Source organism: Macaca mulatta, chromosome 18 (genome assembly GCF_049350105.2).
Source record: "Macaca mulatta isolate MMU2019108-1 chromosome 18, T2T-MMU8v2.0, whole genome shotgun sequence".
In the NCBI taxonomy this organism is placed as follows: domain Eukaryota; kingdom Metazoa; phylum Chordata; class Mammalia; order Primates; family Cercopithecidae; genus Macaca; species Macaca mulatta.
In genome coordinates this window covers 78,167,177-78,183,231 of record NC_133423.1, presented here as the reverse complement: position 1 = coordinate 78,183,231, position 16,055 = coordinate 78,167,177, and the positions used below count along the sequence as shown (strand labels likewise).

The 16,055-nt window shown below is 39.8% G+C and overlaps 1 protein-coding gene across 2 annotated transcripts in view; it reads left to right on the top strand.

The window, feature by feature from the left end:
- The window catches only part of LAMA1 (laminin subunit alpha 1), a 164,827-nt gene that overhangs the window by 31,365 nt on the left and 117,407 nt on the right, over positions 1-16,055 (top strand). For both annotated transcript variants that reach the window (XM_001118617.5, XM_077974776.1), the window contains exons 2-3: positions 7,495-7,665; positions 7,865-7,977. In XM_001118617.5, the coding sequence (XP_001118617.5) occupies positions 7,495-7,665; positions 7,865-7,977 (284 nt within the window). The remainder of the gene's footprint in view (positions 1-7,494; positions 7,666-7,864; positions 7,978-16,055) is intronic.

Here is a 16,055-nt window from a genome sequence, read left to right as displayed (position 1 = left end):
TAAAGGGATCAGTTCAACAAGAAGAGCTAACTCTCCTAAATATATATGCACCCAATACAGGAGCACCCAGATTCATAAAGTAGGTCCTTAGAGACCTACAAAGCGACTTAGACTCCCATACAATAATAATGGGAGACTTTAACACCCCACTGTCAACATTAGACAGATCAACGAGACAGAAAGTTAACAAGGATATCCAGGAATTGAACTTAGCTCTGCACCAAGTGGACCTAATAGACATCTACAGAACTCTCCACCCCAAATCAACAGAATATACATTCTTCTCAGCACCACATCACACTTATTCCAAAATTGACCACATAGTTGGAAGTGAAGCACTCCTCAGCAAATGTAAAAGCACAGAAATTATAACAAACTGTCTCTCAGACCACAGTGCAAACTAGAACTCAGGATTAAGAAACTCACTCAAAACTGTTCAACTACATGGAAACTGAACAACCTGCTCCTGAATGACTATGGGGTAAATAACGAAATGAAGGCAGAAATAAAGATGTTCTTTGAAACCAATGAGAACAAAGATACAACATAGCAGAATCTCTGGGACACACTTAAAGTAGTGTGTAGGGAGAAATTTATAGCACTAAATGCCCACAAGAGAAATCAGGAAAGATCTAAAATTGACACCCTAACGTCACAATTAAAAGAACTAGAGAAGCAAGAGCAAACACATTCAAAAGCTAGCAGAAGGCAAGAAATAACTAAGATCAGAGCAGAGCTGAAGGAGATAGAGAGACACAAAAATCCCTTCAAAAAATCAATGAATCCAGGAGCTGATTTTTTGAAAAGATCAACAAAATTGATAGACTGCTAGCAAGACTAATAAAGAAGAAAAGAGAGAAGAATCAAATAGATGCAATAAAAAAATGATAAAGCTGGTATCACCACCGACCCCACAGAAATACAAAGTACCATCAGAGAATACTATAAACACCTCTATGCAAATAAACTAGAAAACCTAGAAGAAATGGATACATTCCTGGACACATACACCCTCCCAAGACTAAACCAGGAAGAAGTTGAATCTCTGAATAGACCAATAACAGTCTCTGAAATTGAGGCAATAATTAGTAGCCTACCAACCAAAAAAAGTCCAGGACCATACGGATTCACAGCCGAATTCTACCAGAGGTACAAGGAGGAGCTGGTACCATTCCTTCTGAAACTATTCCAATCAATAGAAAAAGAGGGAATCCTCCCTAAATCATTTTATGAGGCCAATATCATCCTGATATGAAAGCCTGGCAGAGACACAGCAAAAAAAGAGAATTTTAGACCAATATCCCTGATGAACATCAATGCAAAAATCCTCAGTAAAATACTGGCAAGCCAAATCCAGCAGCACATCAAAAAGCTTAACCACTGTGATTAAGTCGGCTTCATCCCTGGGATGTAAGGCTGCTTCAACATACGCAAATCCATAAATGTAATCCAGCATATAAACAGAACCAAGGACAAAAACCACACGATTATCTCAATAGATGCAGAAAAAGCTTTTGACAAAATTCAACAGCCCTTCATGCTAAAAACTCTCAATAAATTCGGTATTGATGGAACATATCTCAAAATAATAAGAGCTATTTATGACAAATCCACAGCCAGTATCATACTGAATGGGCAAAAACTGGAAAAATTCCCTTTGAAAACTGGCACAAGACAGGGATGCCCTCTCTCACCACTCCTATTCAACATAGTGTTGGAATAGAAGTTCTGGCCAGGGCAATCAGGCAGGAGAAAGAAATAAAGGGTATTCAATTAGGAAAAGAAGAAGTCAAATTGTCCCTGTTTGCAGATGACATGATTGTATATTTAGAAAACCCCATCGTCTCAGCCCAAAATCTCCTTAAGCTGATAAGCAACCTCAGTAAAGTCTCAGGATACAAAATCAATGTGCAAAAATCACAAGCATTCCTATACACCGGTAACAGACAAACAGAGAGCCAAATCATGAGTAAACTCCCATTCACAATTGCTTCAAATAGAATAAAATATCTGGGGATCCAACTTACAAGGGATGTGAAGGACCTCTTCAAGGAGAACTACAAACCACTGCTCAACAAAATAAAAGAGGACACAAACAAATGAAAGAACGTTCCATGCTCATGGATAGGAAGATTCAATATTGTGAAAATGGCCATACTGCCCACGGTAATTTATAGATTCAATGCCATCCCCGTTAAGCTACCAATGACTTTCTTCACAGAATTGAAAAAAACTACTTTAGAGTTCATATGGAACCAAAGAAGAACCCGCATTGCCAAGACAATCCGAAGCCAAAAGAACAAAGCTGGAGGCATCACGCTACCTGACTTCAAACTATACTACAAGTCTACAGTAACCAAAACAGCATGGTACTGGTACCAAAACAGAGACATAGACCAGTGGAACAGTACAGAGCCCTCAGAAATAATGCCACACATCTGATCTTTGAAAACCCTGAAAAAAAAAAAGAAAAAAAAAAAAGAAATGGGGAAAGGATTCCCTATTTAATAAATGGTGCTGGGAAAACTGGCTAACCATACGTAGAAAGCTGAAACTGGATCCCTTCCTTACACTTTATACAAAAATTAATTCAAGATGGATTAGAGACTTAAATGTTAGACCTAAAACTATAAAAACCCTAGAAGAAAACCTACACAATACCATTCAGGACACAGGCATCAGCAAGGACTTCATGTGTAAAACACCAAAAGCCATGGCAACAAAAGCCAAAATTGACAAATGGGATCTAATTAAACTAAAGAGCTTCTGCACAGTGAAAGAAACTACCATCAGAGTGAACAGGCAACCTACAGAATGGGAGAAAATTTTTGCAATCTACTAATATCGAGCACCTATAAAGAACTCAAACAAATTTACAAGAAAAAACCCCATCAAAAAGTGGGTGAAGGATATGAACAGACACTTCTCAAAAGAAGACAGCCAACAGACACATGAAAAAATGCTCATCATCACTAACCATCAGAGAAATGCAAATCCAAACCACAATGAGATACCATCTCACACCAGTTAGAATGGCGATCATTAAAAAGTCAGGAAGCAACAGGTGCTGGAAAGGATGTGGAGAAATATGAATGCTTTTATGCTGTTGGTGGGACTGTAAACTAGTTTAACCAGTGTGGAAGACAGTGTGGCGATTCCTCAGGGATCTAGAACTAGAAATACCATTTGACCCAGCCATCCCATTACTGGGTATATACCCAAAGGACTATAAATCATGCTGCTGTAAAGATACATGCACACATATGTTTATTGGGGCACTATTCACAATAGCAAAGACTTGGAACCAACCCAAATGTCCATCAATGACAGACTGGATTAAGAAAATGTGGCACATATACACCATGAAATACTACGCAGCCATAGAAAGGATGAGTTCATGTCCTTTGTAGGGACATGGATGCCACTGGAAACCATCATTCTCAGCAAACTATCACAAGAGCAGAAAGCCAAACACCGCATGTTCTCAGTCATAGGTGGGAATTGAACAATGAGAACACTTGGACACAGGAAGGGGAACATCACACACTGGGGCCTATCATGGGATGGGGGGAGGGGGGGAGGGATAGCATTAGGAGATATACCTCATGTAAATGATGAGTTAATGGGTGCAGCACACCAACATGGCACATGTATACATTTGTAACAAAGCTGCACGTTGTGCACATGTACACTAGAACTTAAAGTATAATAATAATAAAAAAAAATTTTTGTTTACCAGCCTGGGCAAAGAGAGTGAAGCCCCATCTCAAAAAAAAAAAAAGATTATGTTTAAAATGTGCTTGCTCTAGTGCACATTTCTAACTCCCCCCCACCCCCGCTTCTTTTTTTTTGAGACAGAGTCTCTCTGTGTTGCCCAGGCTGGAGTGCAGTGGCATGATTTTGGCTCACTGCAACCTCCGCTTCTTAAGTTTAAGTGATTCTCCTGCCTTAGCCTCCTGAGTAGCTGGTATTACAGGCGTGCGCCACCACGCCCCACTAATTTTTTTGTATTTTTAATAGAGATGGAGTTTCACCATGGTGGCCAGGCTGGTCTCGAACTCCTGACCTCAAGTGATCCACCCCACCTCGGCCTTCCAAAGTGCTGGGATTACAGGCGTGAGTCATCACGCCTGGCCCCACCTAACCTTCTTTCATCTTCTTTCATCTTTGAACAGATGTGGTTCTTTGCAACAAAAGGATAGTGATTGTAACTATGAAAAGGGAGTAAATATAATATGTAAGACATCACTTTTAGTGGAGATTTTTTTCCCAAATATTAGCTTATCTGAGAAGGAAGATTTAGTTTTAGTGAAAGACAACACAGATATTTTTATGAAATTAATTATTTGAAGGTTTTACTTGCATAGGCATGCTAATGAAGTATATTTCTTCTAAATATACTTTCAATAAAAAAAGCAATCTTTCTTTTTATTAAAAGTACATTTAGGGCCAGGCGCGGTGGCTCACCAGCACTTTGGGAGGCTGAGGCGGGTGGATCACTTGAGGTCAGGAGTTCGAGACCAGCCTGACCAACATGGTGAAACCCCGTCTCTACTAAAAATAGAAAAATTAGCCGGGCGCGGTGGTACGCGCATGTAATCCCAGCTACTCAGTAGGCTGAGGCAGGAGAATCGCTTGAACCTAGGAGGTGGAGGTTGAAGTGAGCCAAGATCGTGCCACTGCACTCCAGCCTGGGCGACAGAGTGAGACTCTGTCTCAAAAAAAAAAAAAAAAAAAAAAAAAAAAAAAAAAAAAAAAAAAAATTATATATATATATATAGAGAGAGAGAGAACAGCCAGATAAGAAACCTGTCCAGTGCAAAGAACTATCTGATGCTGATTATTATAACTGAGATATTATTCTCCAAAAACGGTTAAATTTATGTTCATGAGGTTTGAGCTGCTTTTCCTCAGTGGTTCAGGGCAAAGACTCCGGCAGAGATAGTGTGTGGGGCCCCCATGACTCCCTGGCCCCCTCCCCCTCCTCAATAACAAGACCCTGCAGTTACTCAGATTGGGAGGTAGTGGGGAGTTCTTTTGATGTCCTGCAACTGGTGGGGGTGAATAAGGAGAAAGTGGGAACATTCATTAAGTGGTGAGGTATTTGTTTTTAATCGAGAAATGCCTTGTGAAGTCAGTTCTTGTAACCTTGGTTTCTTTTTCTTGCTTGACTAGTCTGTGTGAAGGGAATGGATAAAGTTGATTGTACTGTAAATCTAAATGCATGTATGTAATACAGAACCAAAAAATGTCATTTTAGCTGTTTGGACAAAACACCATAGTTTAAAAGCATATCTTATTTTAAATGATGAGCTCATAAGAGAAATTTGAATCAGAATACTAGAATGTTATGGTCATAAAGGATGGAGGAAATTATTATTTATCTTAGTACCAAATAGAATAAATGTCAGCCCCTGCTACAGGTAAGTACCACAAATAAGAATGTATATGTTACTGTAGGAGCTCCATTATTACATAAAATATAACTGTCTAACTACTGCTTGATGCAAATAATAAATTGGGGAGCTACATGATTAAACATAATACCTCATCTGTTTCCTCATAAAGCATTTTTTTCTTAGTTTATATTAAGAAAAGAAGTCCCTTGACAGGGATATGATAAAAATAAGCATGTTTAAGTTAAAAATGAAAATAAATATATTAAACATAGTATATGATGTAAGTCCATGTTATGTTTCAAAATTAAGAATAATGCTTTAGAGTACAAATATTAAATAACCATTTTATCTTGAGAGGGTAAGGACTTATTGACAGGATGGGGTCCTTCTATTTGAGTAGAATCATTAATAGGTAGTTCTGTTTTATGTAAAAAGGTTTTGAAAGACTACCTAATTTTTTTTAAATAGATGCATGGTAAGTTTTTTAGTGTAGCAAGTGTTAGAAAAAGAACCATTTTTGTTTTATAATTTAAAATTTAAAATATTTATAATGGAAAAGATCATTGAATGTATTAGGCAGTGCCTAAAAAATAACAATTGAAGCCATGAATTCCTTCTGTGTAACTAAAATTACACTGTGCTATTTTAAATTTCACTGAAAAATAAACATTTCAGTAATGGTATTTCTATATGGTTTTTACAAAGAAAAGATTTTATATTCTGTGATCTTTTAAGATCGAGTCGTAGTATATTAGAGAAACGCCACTGAGCTGAGACCGTCGTAGTATGCTCTCAGCTCAGTGTCCATGCCTGGGGAACGTCTCTTCGACGTCGCGTCACACCATCGTTTCTGTATCTTCGTAGTCTTCACTGCTGCTATCCCCTTTTACCAAGATAAAGTTAAACCTCCAAAGAACCAAATGGAGGGACTTTTCTCACAGTCACCCGGAAATTATTTCCTGAATAGTTTGGACCTGGTACTGATCTTGGCTGCTTAAAGATAAAATCAGCTGAGACAAAGAAACTGTACAAAGGCGGAGATCAATAATGACTTGAAAAGCATTTTGAAAACTGGATCTTTGGGTTCTAAAATTTTATTCACCAAAGAAAACAGGAGTAAAGAAAGAGAAGAGAGAGAGACCAAAAAAAAAAAAAAAATCCTAGATAATTATAGAAAAGACCTTGTAAATACTACCAGAGGCAACTGGACCAAAGTGAGGAGAGAATAAATGCCCTTCTTTCCAGTGATAGGCGTTTGAATTGCATTGATAAATATATGCATTGGTCATTTGCAACTTCCCCTAAAGCCTGTTTCACAACATTTTATTGTAAATGTTTTCAATCAGAAAAGCGGAAAGAATTGTACAGTGAACACCCATACTCTTGCCTTGATTTTTATTTATTTATTTTTTTGAGACTGAGTCTTGCTCTGTTGCCCAGGCTGGAGTGCAGTGGCACGATCTCCACAGCGGCTGAACTAATTTACACTCCCACCAAAAGTATATAAGCATCCCTTTTGTCCACAGCTTCTCCGGTATCTGTTTTTTGACTTTTTAGTAATAGACATTCTGACTAGTGTGAGATGGCATATCATTGGAAGCCAGCTTACTTTGTGATGCCTTTCGAAGTGGTCTGGAGACATAAGTATACTTTACTCCTAAACATTTCCCCATGTACATTGGTATTTGTTTATGATTCTTTTATTTTGTTTTTTTGAGGTAGAATGTACACGTACTAAGATACACAGATCTACCCAAATCTTAGGTGTACTCATTCTATGATTTTTCACAACTGCATCTGCCTGTGAAACCCAAAGCTTTATCGAGATATGAACATATTACCCTAGAAAGTTCCTCTGTCCTTTCATAGTCAATCCCTACCCCCTGCAACAATGTTTTGACTTTTCCCCATAGATGAATTTTGCTTCTCCTAGAATTTCATGTAACCATGCTGGTATCCTGTGTTTGTGTAAGGATTCCTTCATTCAGCACATAGACTTTCAGTCTCCTTTTGATTCACCTACCAAGTGGGATGGGGTAAGCTCATTCTCTGGATTTCAAGTGGCTCAGCTGATTTGGTCAATTTTCACTTTCAGGCCTGTTTCCTGCCATTCTCAATCTTGCCAGCAACGCTGACATCAGTACCAATGCCACCTGTGGCGAGAAGGGGCCCGAGATGTTCTGCAAACTTGTGGAGCATGTGCCGGGTCGGCCCGTCCGAAACCCACAGTGCCGGATCTGTGATGGCAACAGTGTGAACCCCAGAGGCAAGTGTCGCGCCTTCGTTTCTGAAGTTCCCGTGGGAATGTACACTTTGTGAAATGAGGACTGAGACTTCTATTAGGAAGCCATAAACATTGTGTTCACCTTCACTGCTCTTTGTTTCCACTAGCATTACGGTTTAGAACTTAAGAAATGTAAAGCAAGAGCTGAGAGGAATTCATGTTTTTTGTTTCCTTTTAACAGAACGCCATCCAATATCACATGCCATAGATGGCACCAATAACTGGTGGCAAAGTCCCAGCATTCAGAATGGGAGAGAGTATCACTGGGTCACAATCACTCTGGACTTAAGACAGGTAGGTCAGGCCACCACCATCGAAGAGTGTCTATGGGCTGCTCAACTGTGGTCTTCCAATGACTTTTGGGAAAGTCTGGCTTCTTTCTGAACACATTTACATTCTGGTCTATTTTCCACCAAGTGAAGGCAAGTGGTATACAGAAGGAGTCCCTGGTGCCATTTCTTGTCACTTTTATCATTCCCAGGTGTCTTTGGGGAGATGGGTGAAATTGCTTCCTTGTGGTTGATGTTCTTTGAAGCTGTGTCAACAGGGCACACCCATCCATCCAGGATATGTCAGGCTGTTTGCTGGCTGCCGACAGATGCGTGGGGAGGGAGGGGGGAAAACACACGTATTTCCTAACTTTTAGCTTACTGTCTTGCTAATGTCTTTGCGCAAGTTATTCTATAAGGATTATATAAGGCTAGAAGAAAACAAAACAAGACAGTGTTAAACCTCTTGACTGTGTCTCCCCTGGCAGATGCAGTCTGTCTGGGCCAGGTAAGCTGGAGTTGCCCAATACTAACTTAAGCAGTGCCTTCAGCATGAGTGGGGAAAGGGAAGGTATGATTGGCTCCAGCCACACTTGCATCCTCTTCCCTTGCTTGAAGGCCACATAGGAGGATGCGAAGAAATATGAGATGAGCCCCAGTTGCCCTGATGTTCCTGGGAAAGGAAAGGAGAGGAGAGGAGAGGAGAAGGGAGGGGAGGGGAGGGGAGGGGAGAAGAGAGATGGCAGGTGTTCTGGAGCTGTTAGCAGGTGTTTTGGAGCCATTGTCCTGGTTCTGATTTGAGCTTTTCAGAAAAGCCATCGCATTAATTCTTATTTATTTCCATTCTCTTGTGTTAGAACTCATAAATTTCATGTAAAATATGAGATTGGTTAAGAGAGGCAAATAATTGTAATGTGCATTGTAGGATTTACATAGGAATTATGGAGATTTAATGACAATCATAATTCTTTGAATAAGTGATAGTTTTAAAATGTGCAGGATTTTTTTTGAAACAAAGTCTGACTCTGACACCCAGGCTGGAGTGCAGTGGCGTGATCTCGGCACACTGCAACTTCTGTCTCCTGGGTTCAAGCGATTCTCCTGCCTCAGCCTCCCAAGTAGCTGGGACTACAGGCTCCTGTCGCCACGCCCGGTTAATTTTTTTGTATTTTTAGTAGACGGGGTTTCACCATGTTGGCCAGGATGGTCTCATCTCTGGACCTTGTGATCCGCCCGCCTCGGCCTCCCAAAGTGCTGGGATTACAGGTGTGAGCCACCATGCCTGGCCAAATGTGCAGGATTTTAACATGACAAGGTGATACTTCATATATTGATGTACAAGGAACTTGTGTTCTGTAATAATTACGGCAAATAAGGTAGCAAGATGTGCAGCTCAGAAGACATTTTCCAAGTTCAGGTTCACAGTATTATGAAAGTAAAATAACACTTTTAATAGCTTTCAGGTGTAGGACATGAATTAATGTGACACTCCTTAATATTTTCAAATCCCCCTAAAGAAAAAAGAAAATAGCTTCTTTTTTCTTTTCTTTTTTTTTTCTTTTTTTGAGACGGAGTTTCGCTGTTGTTACCCAGGCTGGAGTGTAATGGCTCGATCTTGACTCACTGCAACCTCCACCTCCCGGGTTCAAGCGATTCTCCTGAGTAGCTGGGATTACAGGTATGTGGTCTCGAACTCCTGATCTCAGGTGATCCACCTGCCTCGGCTTCCCAAAGTGCTGGAGTTAGAGGCATGAGCACCACGCCCAGCCAAGAGCTTCTTTTTTACCTTGGCCTTTGTGTTTATCTCAGTCGTAAGAATGGTTCTCTGGAAGATTTTGGTTTTTCCCATCACCTTTCTAACGTATTTTCCTTTTTCTAAAGGAAAAAGTAAAACTGTGTTCATTATTAGGAATGTGGTATTACATGAGTTTGGCCAAATTAAGACCTGGATATTTTACATAGAGATTTCAAACCTCTGTAAGTCCATCCTTTGTCTTGAAATTTGTCATGCTTGACTTCATCCTGAAGGGATGGACTAAGTTAGTCTGAGGAATTCCAGAAGGCAGTCTCCATTTTAGATGTTTAAGGCATTTTTAAAAAATAAACATACACATGTAGTTACAGACTGCTTTAGGTAATTTTTAGTGTTTTAGGGTAGGCTTTTAAAATAAGATCACTTAAAATAAGTAGTATTCAGAAATTTCTTTACCATTTACACAGTATAAAAATTCTGCTTGTGCTTTGTTGTTGTTGTTTTTAAACAAAGCACATTATGCTTATATCTGATCAAGTCTTTCTCAGATTTTTTTATTTATTGAGCCTTTTTATTACAAATACTTTTGAGTATGTAGAAAGCATATTGCAGTGAATTCTCCCGGAGAAATCATGGACTGCTGTCTAGTACATCACAGACCAGGTGTTCTTGGTTCTCAGCCGAGAGACTACATCAGGGCACTGGTCCCGAGACCTTCAGGATAAGGATGGAGGAAATACAGAAGCAGTTCCATTTGTGTATGAACTGTTGGGTTTTGGTGGCGTGATTTGGTGGAGATGCATGAAGTGTGGTAGGGTGATATATACAAAGTGAAATGTGATAGCATGAAGGATGTAGAGTACCTAACAAACTCCTCACGTTTAATAAACCTGAGTTTTTTTCCCTCTGTCATATTTCTAATACGCAAATTACTTTAGATTCCCAAAGATCTTCAGGTATCACCAAGGGAAATGTTAAACAAGGGCTTAATAGAATCTAATCACAGTTAGCTAACAGGATTAAGGAGTGCAGTTATGCCGATTTTGAGAAATTCATAAGTCAATAATTATTCTGTTTTTCTGATTAGGAAATTAAGATGGAATCATCATAGAAAAATGGAAGATACAGATAAGCGTAAACGGGCAGAAACACATCATCTCTTCACCTTGTAGCAATGGCTAATTGGTATCTTGGAATATTGACTGTGCCATTTGCCTACAATTCTATGCATTTAATAATGCTACGACAGTACTATTATGTATTACATACTTACTGCGCCAGACATTGTGCTATGCACTTGATGAGGATTATGTCATTGAATTCTCATAATCGCCTATGAGTTGGCTCCTGTTATTATCCCCTTTAGACAGATGACAAAACTGAGACTTAGAGAGTTTAAAGAGGCTTGCTCAAGGGTGGGACTCACTGAAGCTTAAGAGCCTGGACTCTGCATCATTGCACCACTCTGACCGTCCAGCTGAGACAGATGATGTGATATATAAATTCGTGTTTGAATGTTTTATGTAATTTTATATCATGAGCATTTCCCAGTATAACTAAAACTCAAGATTAATCATTGTTAAAGCTGTATTAATAGTTTCTATATATATGGCTTACCCATCATTTGCCCAAGAATCCTCAGGCCTAACATTTTGGTGCTTTTTCTGTTATGGGTGATAACTTGAGCTATCGATGAAAAAAGGTTCATTTCGTACATATACCCATGAAATAATGCAGTGAATATCAATCACGTTTGAGGTTTATATGACAAATTTATGGTTAATTTTGTTTTGAGCATCTTTTGAAAGAGGAATGTTATTAACAGCTACACATATAGGAACTTATAGATATGAATTATAGACTATTCAGCATTTTTTTCCTCATCCGTATTATTTCATCTGCTTTTCCCAACAGTTCTGGAATGCAAATGATCTCCTCTTTACAGGTACAAAAAATCACAGCACAGAGCAAGCAGGTCACAGGCTTGCCCAGGGCCTATGGCTGCATGTGCTCAGGCTAGGCCTGGAAACCAGGACCTCTGGTTCCCTCTACACCATGCTACGCTGTCGCCTTGTCTTTGGTCTCCAATTATTGTTTTCCTTTGTTCTGACTTTATGGGGTGACTGGCAAGAGCTCTTGCAATTCTCTCCTGATGTTGGGAGTGTTCAGATTCTATCCCCTTCCCTCTTCTGTTTGCCTACTCAGTAGGGTCCTCTCCCCCATGAATCCAGTAGGGTATTGACACTTTCTTCATGCTTTTGCAGTAGCTGATAGAATTGGGTGCTACCTAGCCTTTTTTTTTTTTTTTTTTTTTTACGAAGAAGGAGGAAAATAAATCAGTATCTTCTCTTTTCCTTAAAAAGCTTTTAAACCCAGAGAACATTTCACTGGGAGTGAGGGTCAGATGTGTGAGTAAAACTGTGTAATGGTCTTTTAGAAGATAAGATCTGTTTTGTAAAGAAGGAAAGTTCCCTATGGCATTGAAAATAAAGCTGCCTTTTGGAGCCGTGCTTTATTTTATGTGTAGGTTTAATTAGGAAGTAGCACTTTGTTGTGGGAACATAATCACAGAGGGGCCTTTGTTTTATGCAAACCTTTAGACAAGAGCTGCTTGTTTGCCGGGTTTTGTAAAACCTCATTAATTCAGATGTCAGTTGTTTTTTTCCCCCAAATTTCTGAAAAATTGACCAGTACTAGGTGAGGTTTATTATTATATCATTCAAATGTAAAGTGTTTATTAAGCACATCGACAAGGTCAACAAGAAAATAGGCAAATTTCACATTCTTAAGATAAAATCTTTAAAGATTTTTATTGCAAGAATTGCATGTAAGTTGGAGCGTCTCATTACAAGTGAATTTTGGCTGTTCCTGAAAAGAGGTTAGGCAGAAACCCTTCCTAGAAGCACTCAGATAGAAATTACTTTTACTGTATGCTTGTTTGTACTCTAATGATTCTATTCCAGTTTCTATTACTTCATACTGGCCTCCACCAATTTCAGATATTAAGGTTTCTTGATTTGCCTGGTAAAATAAATAGATTGGAAGAAATCTTAAGCTCATCATTATGATTTGGAAGGAAGCCACCCTAAATTCCTGCCCTTCAGACATTTTTATCTTTGTTGTCATGTTCTCTGTGAAGCTGCTAGCCTCAGAAATAGGTCTTTCTTTCATTTTCACATTTTCATTACCTCGTTTTATTTTCTCATGCATAGCTTCTCTGCTGGTTATCTATTGTGGAAGAAATCACTGTGAAACTTTATGGCTTAAAACAGCAACATTCATTTTATACCTTTCCTGATTTCAGTGGGGTCAGGATTTCGGAACAGCCTGAGTGGATATGTCTAAGGCTGCAGACCATGGGGGCTAAAGTTGGAGCAGCTTAGGGAAGAGGGTCTCTGGGGCAGCTGGAAGAGGGGGTTTGGGGAACCTGGGGAAGAGGGTGCTGGAGCAGCTGGGAGAAGGTCCCTGGGGCAGCTGGAGGCTATGTTCATGAGGGTTCAGGGCTTCTCTGTGTGGTCTTTCCACATGGACGCCAGAGCTTCCTCACAGCATGGCGGCCTTAAGGCAGCTGGCTTATAGGGCAGCTTGGGGCAGGAGGCAGAAGTTGTGTCGCCTCTTAGACCTGGTCTCCAGTCACACAGTGCCAGTTTCCCTGTGCTCTATGAGACACCCAGTCACTCAGGTTGGCAGAGATTCAAGTTGGGAAAGATAGACCAGCCTCACCCGTCAACCGGAGGAGGGGTGAAGAATTTGAGGCCTGTTTTAAAACTACTACTACCTTAGCCTTCTGAAAGGGTCTTTCTCTGGAAGGCTTTAATCTTTGCAGCCTTGCATATCTTATCTTGTAGGGGCCGCACCCCTGTCTTTAGGTGAGGTGAAGAGCTTATAGGAACCGAACAGGAATGCAGATACTGTTCTTTTCACAGTAAGTGAGCTGAGTAAGTGAAAACAATTGAGGCCAGGCTTTAGGAACAAGATGGAGTTTTGTTTCTTGTTAAGATTTATATTTAAGCTTTCGCACTTATGTATTATTGGTGGGGTTTGCCAAATAGTTCAGGATAACCATTTTGCCATTTGGCAGAGCTCAGTTCTCTTTAGATTTTGAGCTGCCAAGGTTTGGCCGCACACTTTCAGTGTTTCTACCCAGCAGGACTTCTTGCATTGGGCCTGGGAGGATTCAGGGAAATCCGTGAAGACGGTTTTGCAGGATTGGATCACAATATGCTTTTCATATCCCCAACTGTTTTGGCATCAAAGTAAAGATTTTTGTATATTTATGGGAAAAGAGGGAAGTCCGTTCTGAAATTATTTCTTCCTGTTATATTGAAGCTGAAAAAAAAAGGGATAAGTTTTAATTTCTCAAGAAATTTTTCTTTGAAAAATATAGTGCAGTTTGGTGTCCATTCTAGCTTTTTCTTTTCTTTTTATGTATTGACTTAGCTTCTACTCAGCTTGTAGCATTTCCATCTTTAAAAACAGAGCTGTAACAACATTTTTTTTTAAAATGGCTTATAAAAACCTCAGCTAGATCTCAAAATATCTCTTGTGTTTTTAATGTCTTCAGTGGACCTTTTCTCTACACAGAACTTCCTTTATTTTGATGTACTGGTAACATATAATAGCAGAAACTTTTTAAACTGTAGAAAAATGTAAGAAAAAAGTTATTTTAAAAAATCCCCTGTGATTCTTACAACCAGGGGTGACCTTTTGCTCCATTGCATCATATCTGAGAACACTGAATATATTTAAGAAATCACGGAATCTCTGCCTTGTGCATACTGGGATCTCAGGATTCGTCGATGAACAAGACAATGATCAGATCCACGTTAAGCCCTTAGTGCAGAGAAAGTGCACAACACATGGTCGGTTCCTTCACTACGTCGGTTATTAGCAGTGATGAGCAGGTCACTTTCTTTGCGTGTTTAAGGCAGGCTCCAGGTCTCAAGGGCCTTCTGGTCTGGTGGGACTCAAGGGCCTTTTTTAGCTGGGCCTACAGGCGTGTGCCACCAATTAACCATACCTGGCTAATTTTTTTGTATTTTTAGTAGAGACGAGGTTTCACCCTGTTAGCCAGGATGGTCTTGATCTCCTGACCTTGTGATCCACCCGCCTTGGCCCTCCAAGGTGCTGGGATTACAGGCGTAAGCCACCGCACCTGGCCTTGGCTATTCTTTATCACCCTTTTAAGAGCAAGTGACTGATCCAGTGCAGTTTCAACAGTTTCTAAGACCTTTTCCTCCATAGTATTTACAAGACTATCATGAGAATTGTCAATATAATTTAAGAATTTTTACTTTACCTACTATTTAATGGTATGTAATCAGAAGATATTTATCTGTGTTCTCCATATGACAGAAGCACCAAAAAATGCCAGTTAAATAACCACGTAGTAGGTCTCCATTGGGATGAACAATATTTAGGATCATTTACAACTTTATCCAGTCTTGTATCAGTCTTATAGACTGAGCCAGGCAAGAAACGGGGCTGCCTGAGGTCACTGTGCTGTTCAGGAAATGCCACCAAGGAGAAAGCATTGTGTAAACAGTGGTAAAGCCCTGAGTTTGGGGCTCTGATTTTGTATTTTGTGAAGTATCATCATGCCTTGCCAGAGCTCAGAAAGAATGTGACCGAAATCAGGTCATGAGAAAGATAAGATTTCAAACATCCCCTCGGAGCTGTTTGCTTGACCTCCGCTGACTTAATTGGTTTCTATGGAGTTGGCCCCTGCCTAGAAATACTACATTCCTACTCATTTGCAACTTAGACAGCTCAGTCTTTCACAAGGTTGAATCTTCATACCATTCACTTTTCATCTCTTTTTTTTGGAGGGGGTAGTGTTGTAAAATATGCATAACATAAAATTTACCATTGTAACCTTTTTTTGTATAAAAATGGCATATTCTTTATTTTGCATACTTTAATTTCAGAACAAAATAAACAAAAAAAAATTTACAATACACACCATCCAATCGTGCTGTCAGAGTAGGGAGGGAATGGGGGCTTGACACCTTGTTTCTTGCCTTCAACACAAGGACAGGAGAGAGAAAAAAACACTAGACATCAGCAGGGGGAGCCAGATGGGACGGGGCACTCGAGGCTGCCGTGGGAGCCATTTTAACCATTTTTAAGTGTACAGTTCGGTGACATTAAGTATATTGTGCAACCATCACCACCATCCATCCCCAGAACTTTTTCATCTTCCCAAATGGAAACTATTTACCCCTTAAACACCAACTCCATGTTCCTCTCTTCCCCCAGCCCTGGGTAGCCTCCATTCACCTTTTGTCTATGAATTTGATTACTCTGGGTAATCACGCTTACATAAGTGGAATCGTACTCTGTTTGTCCTT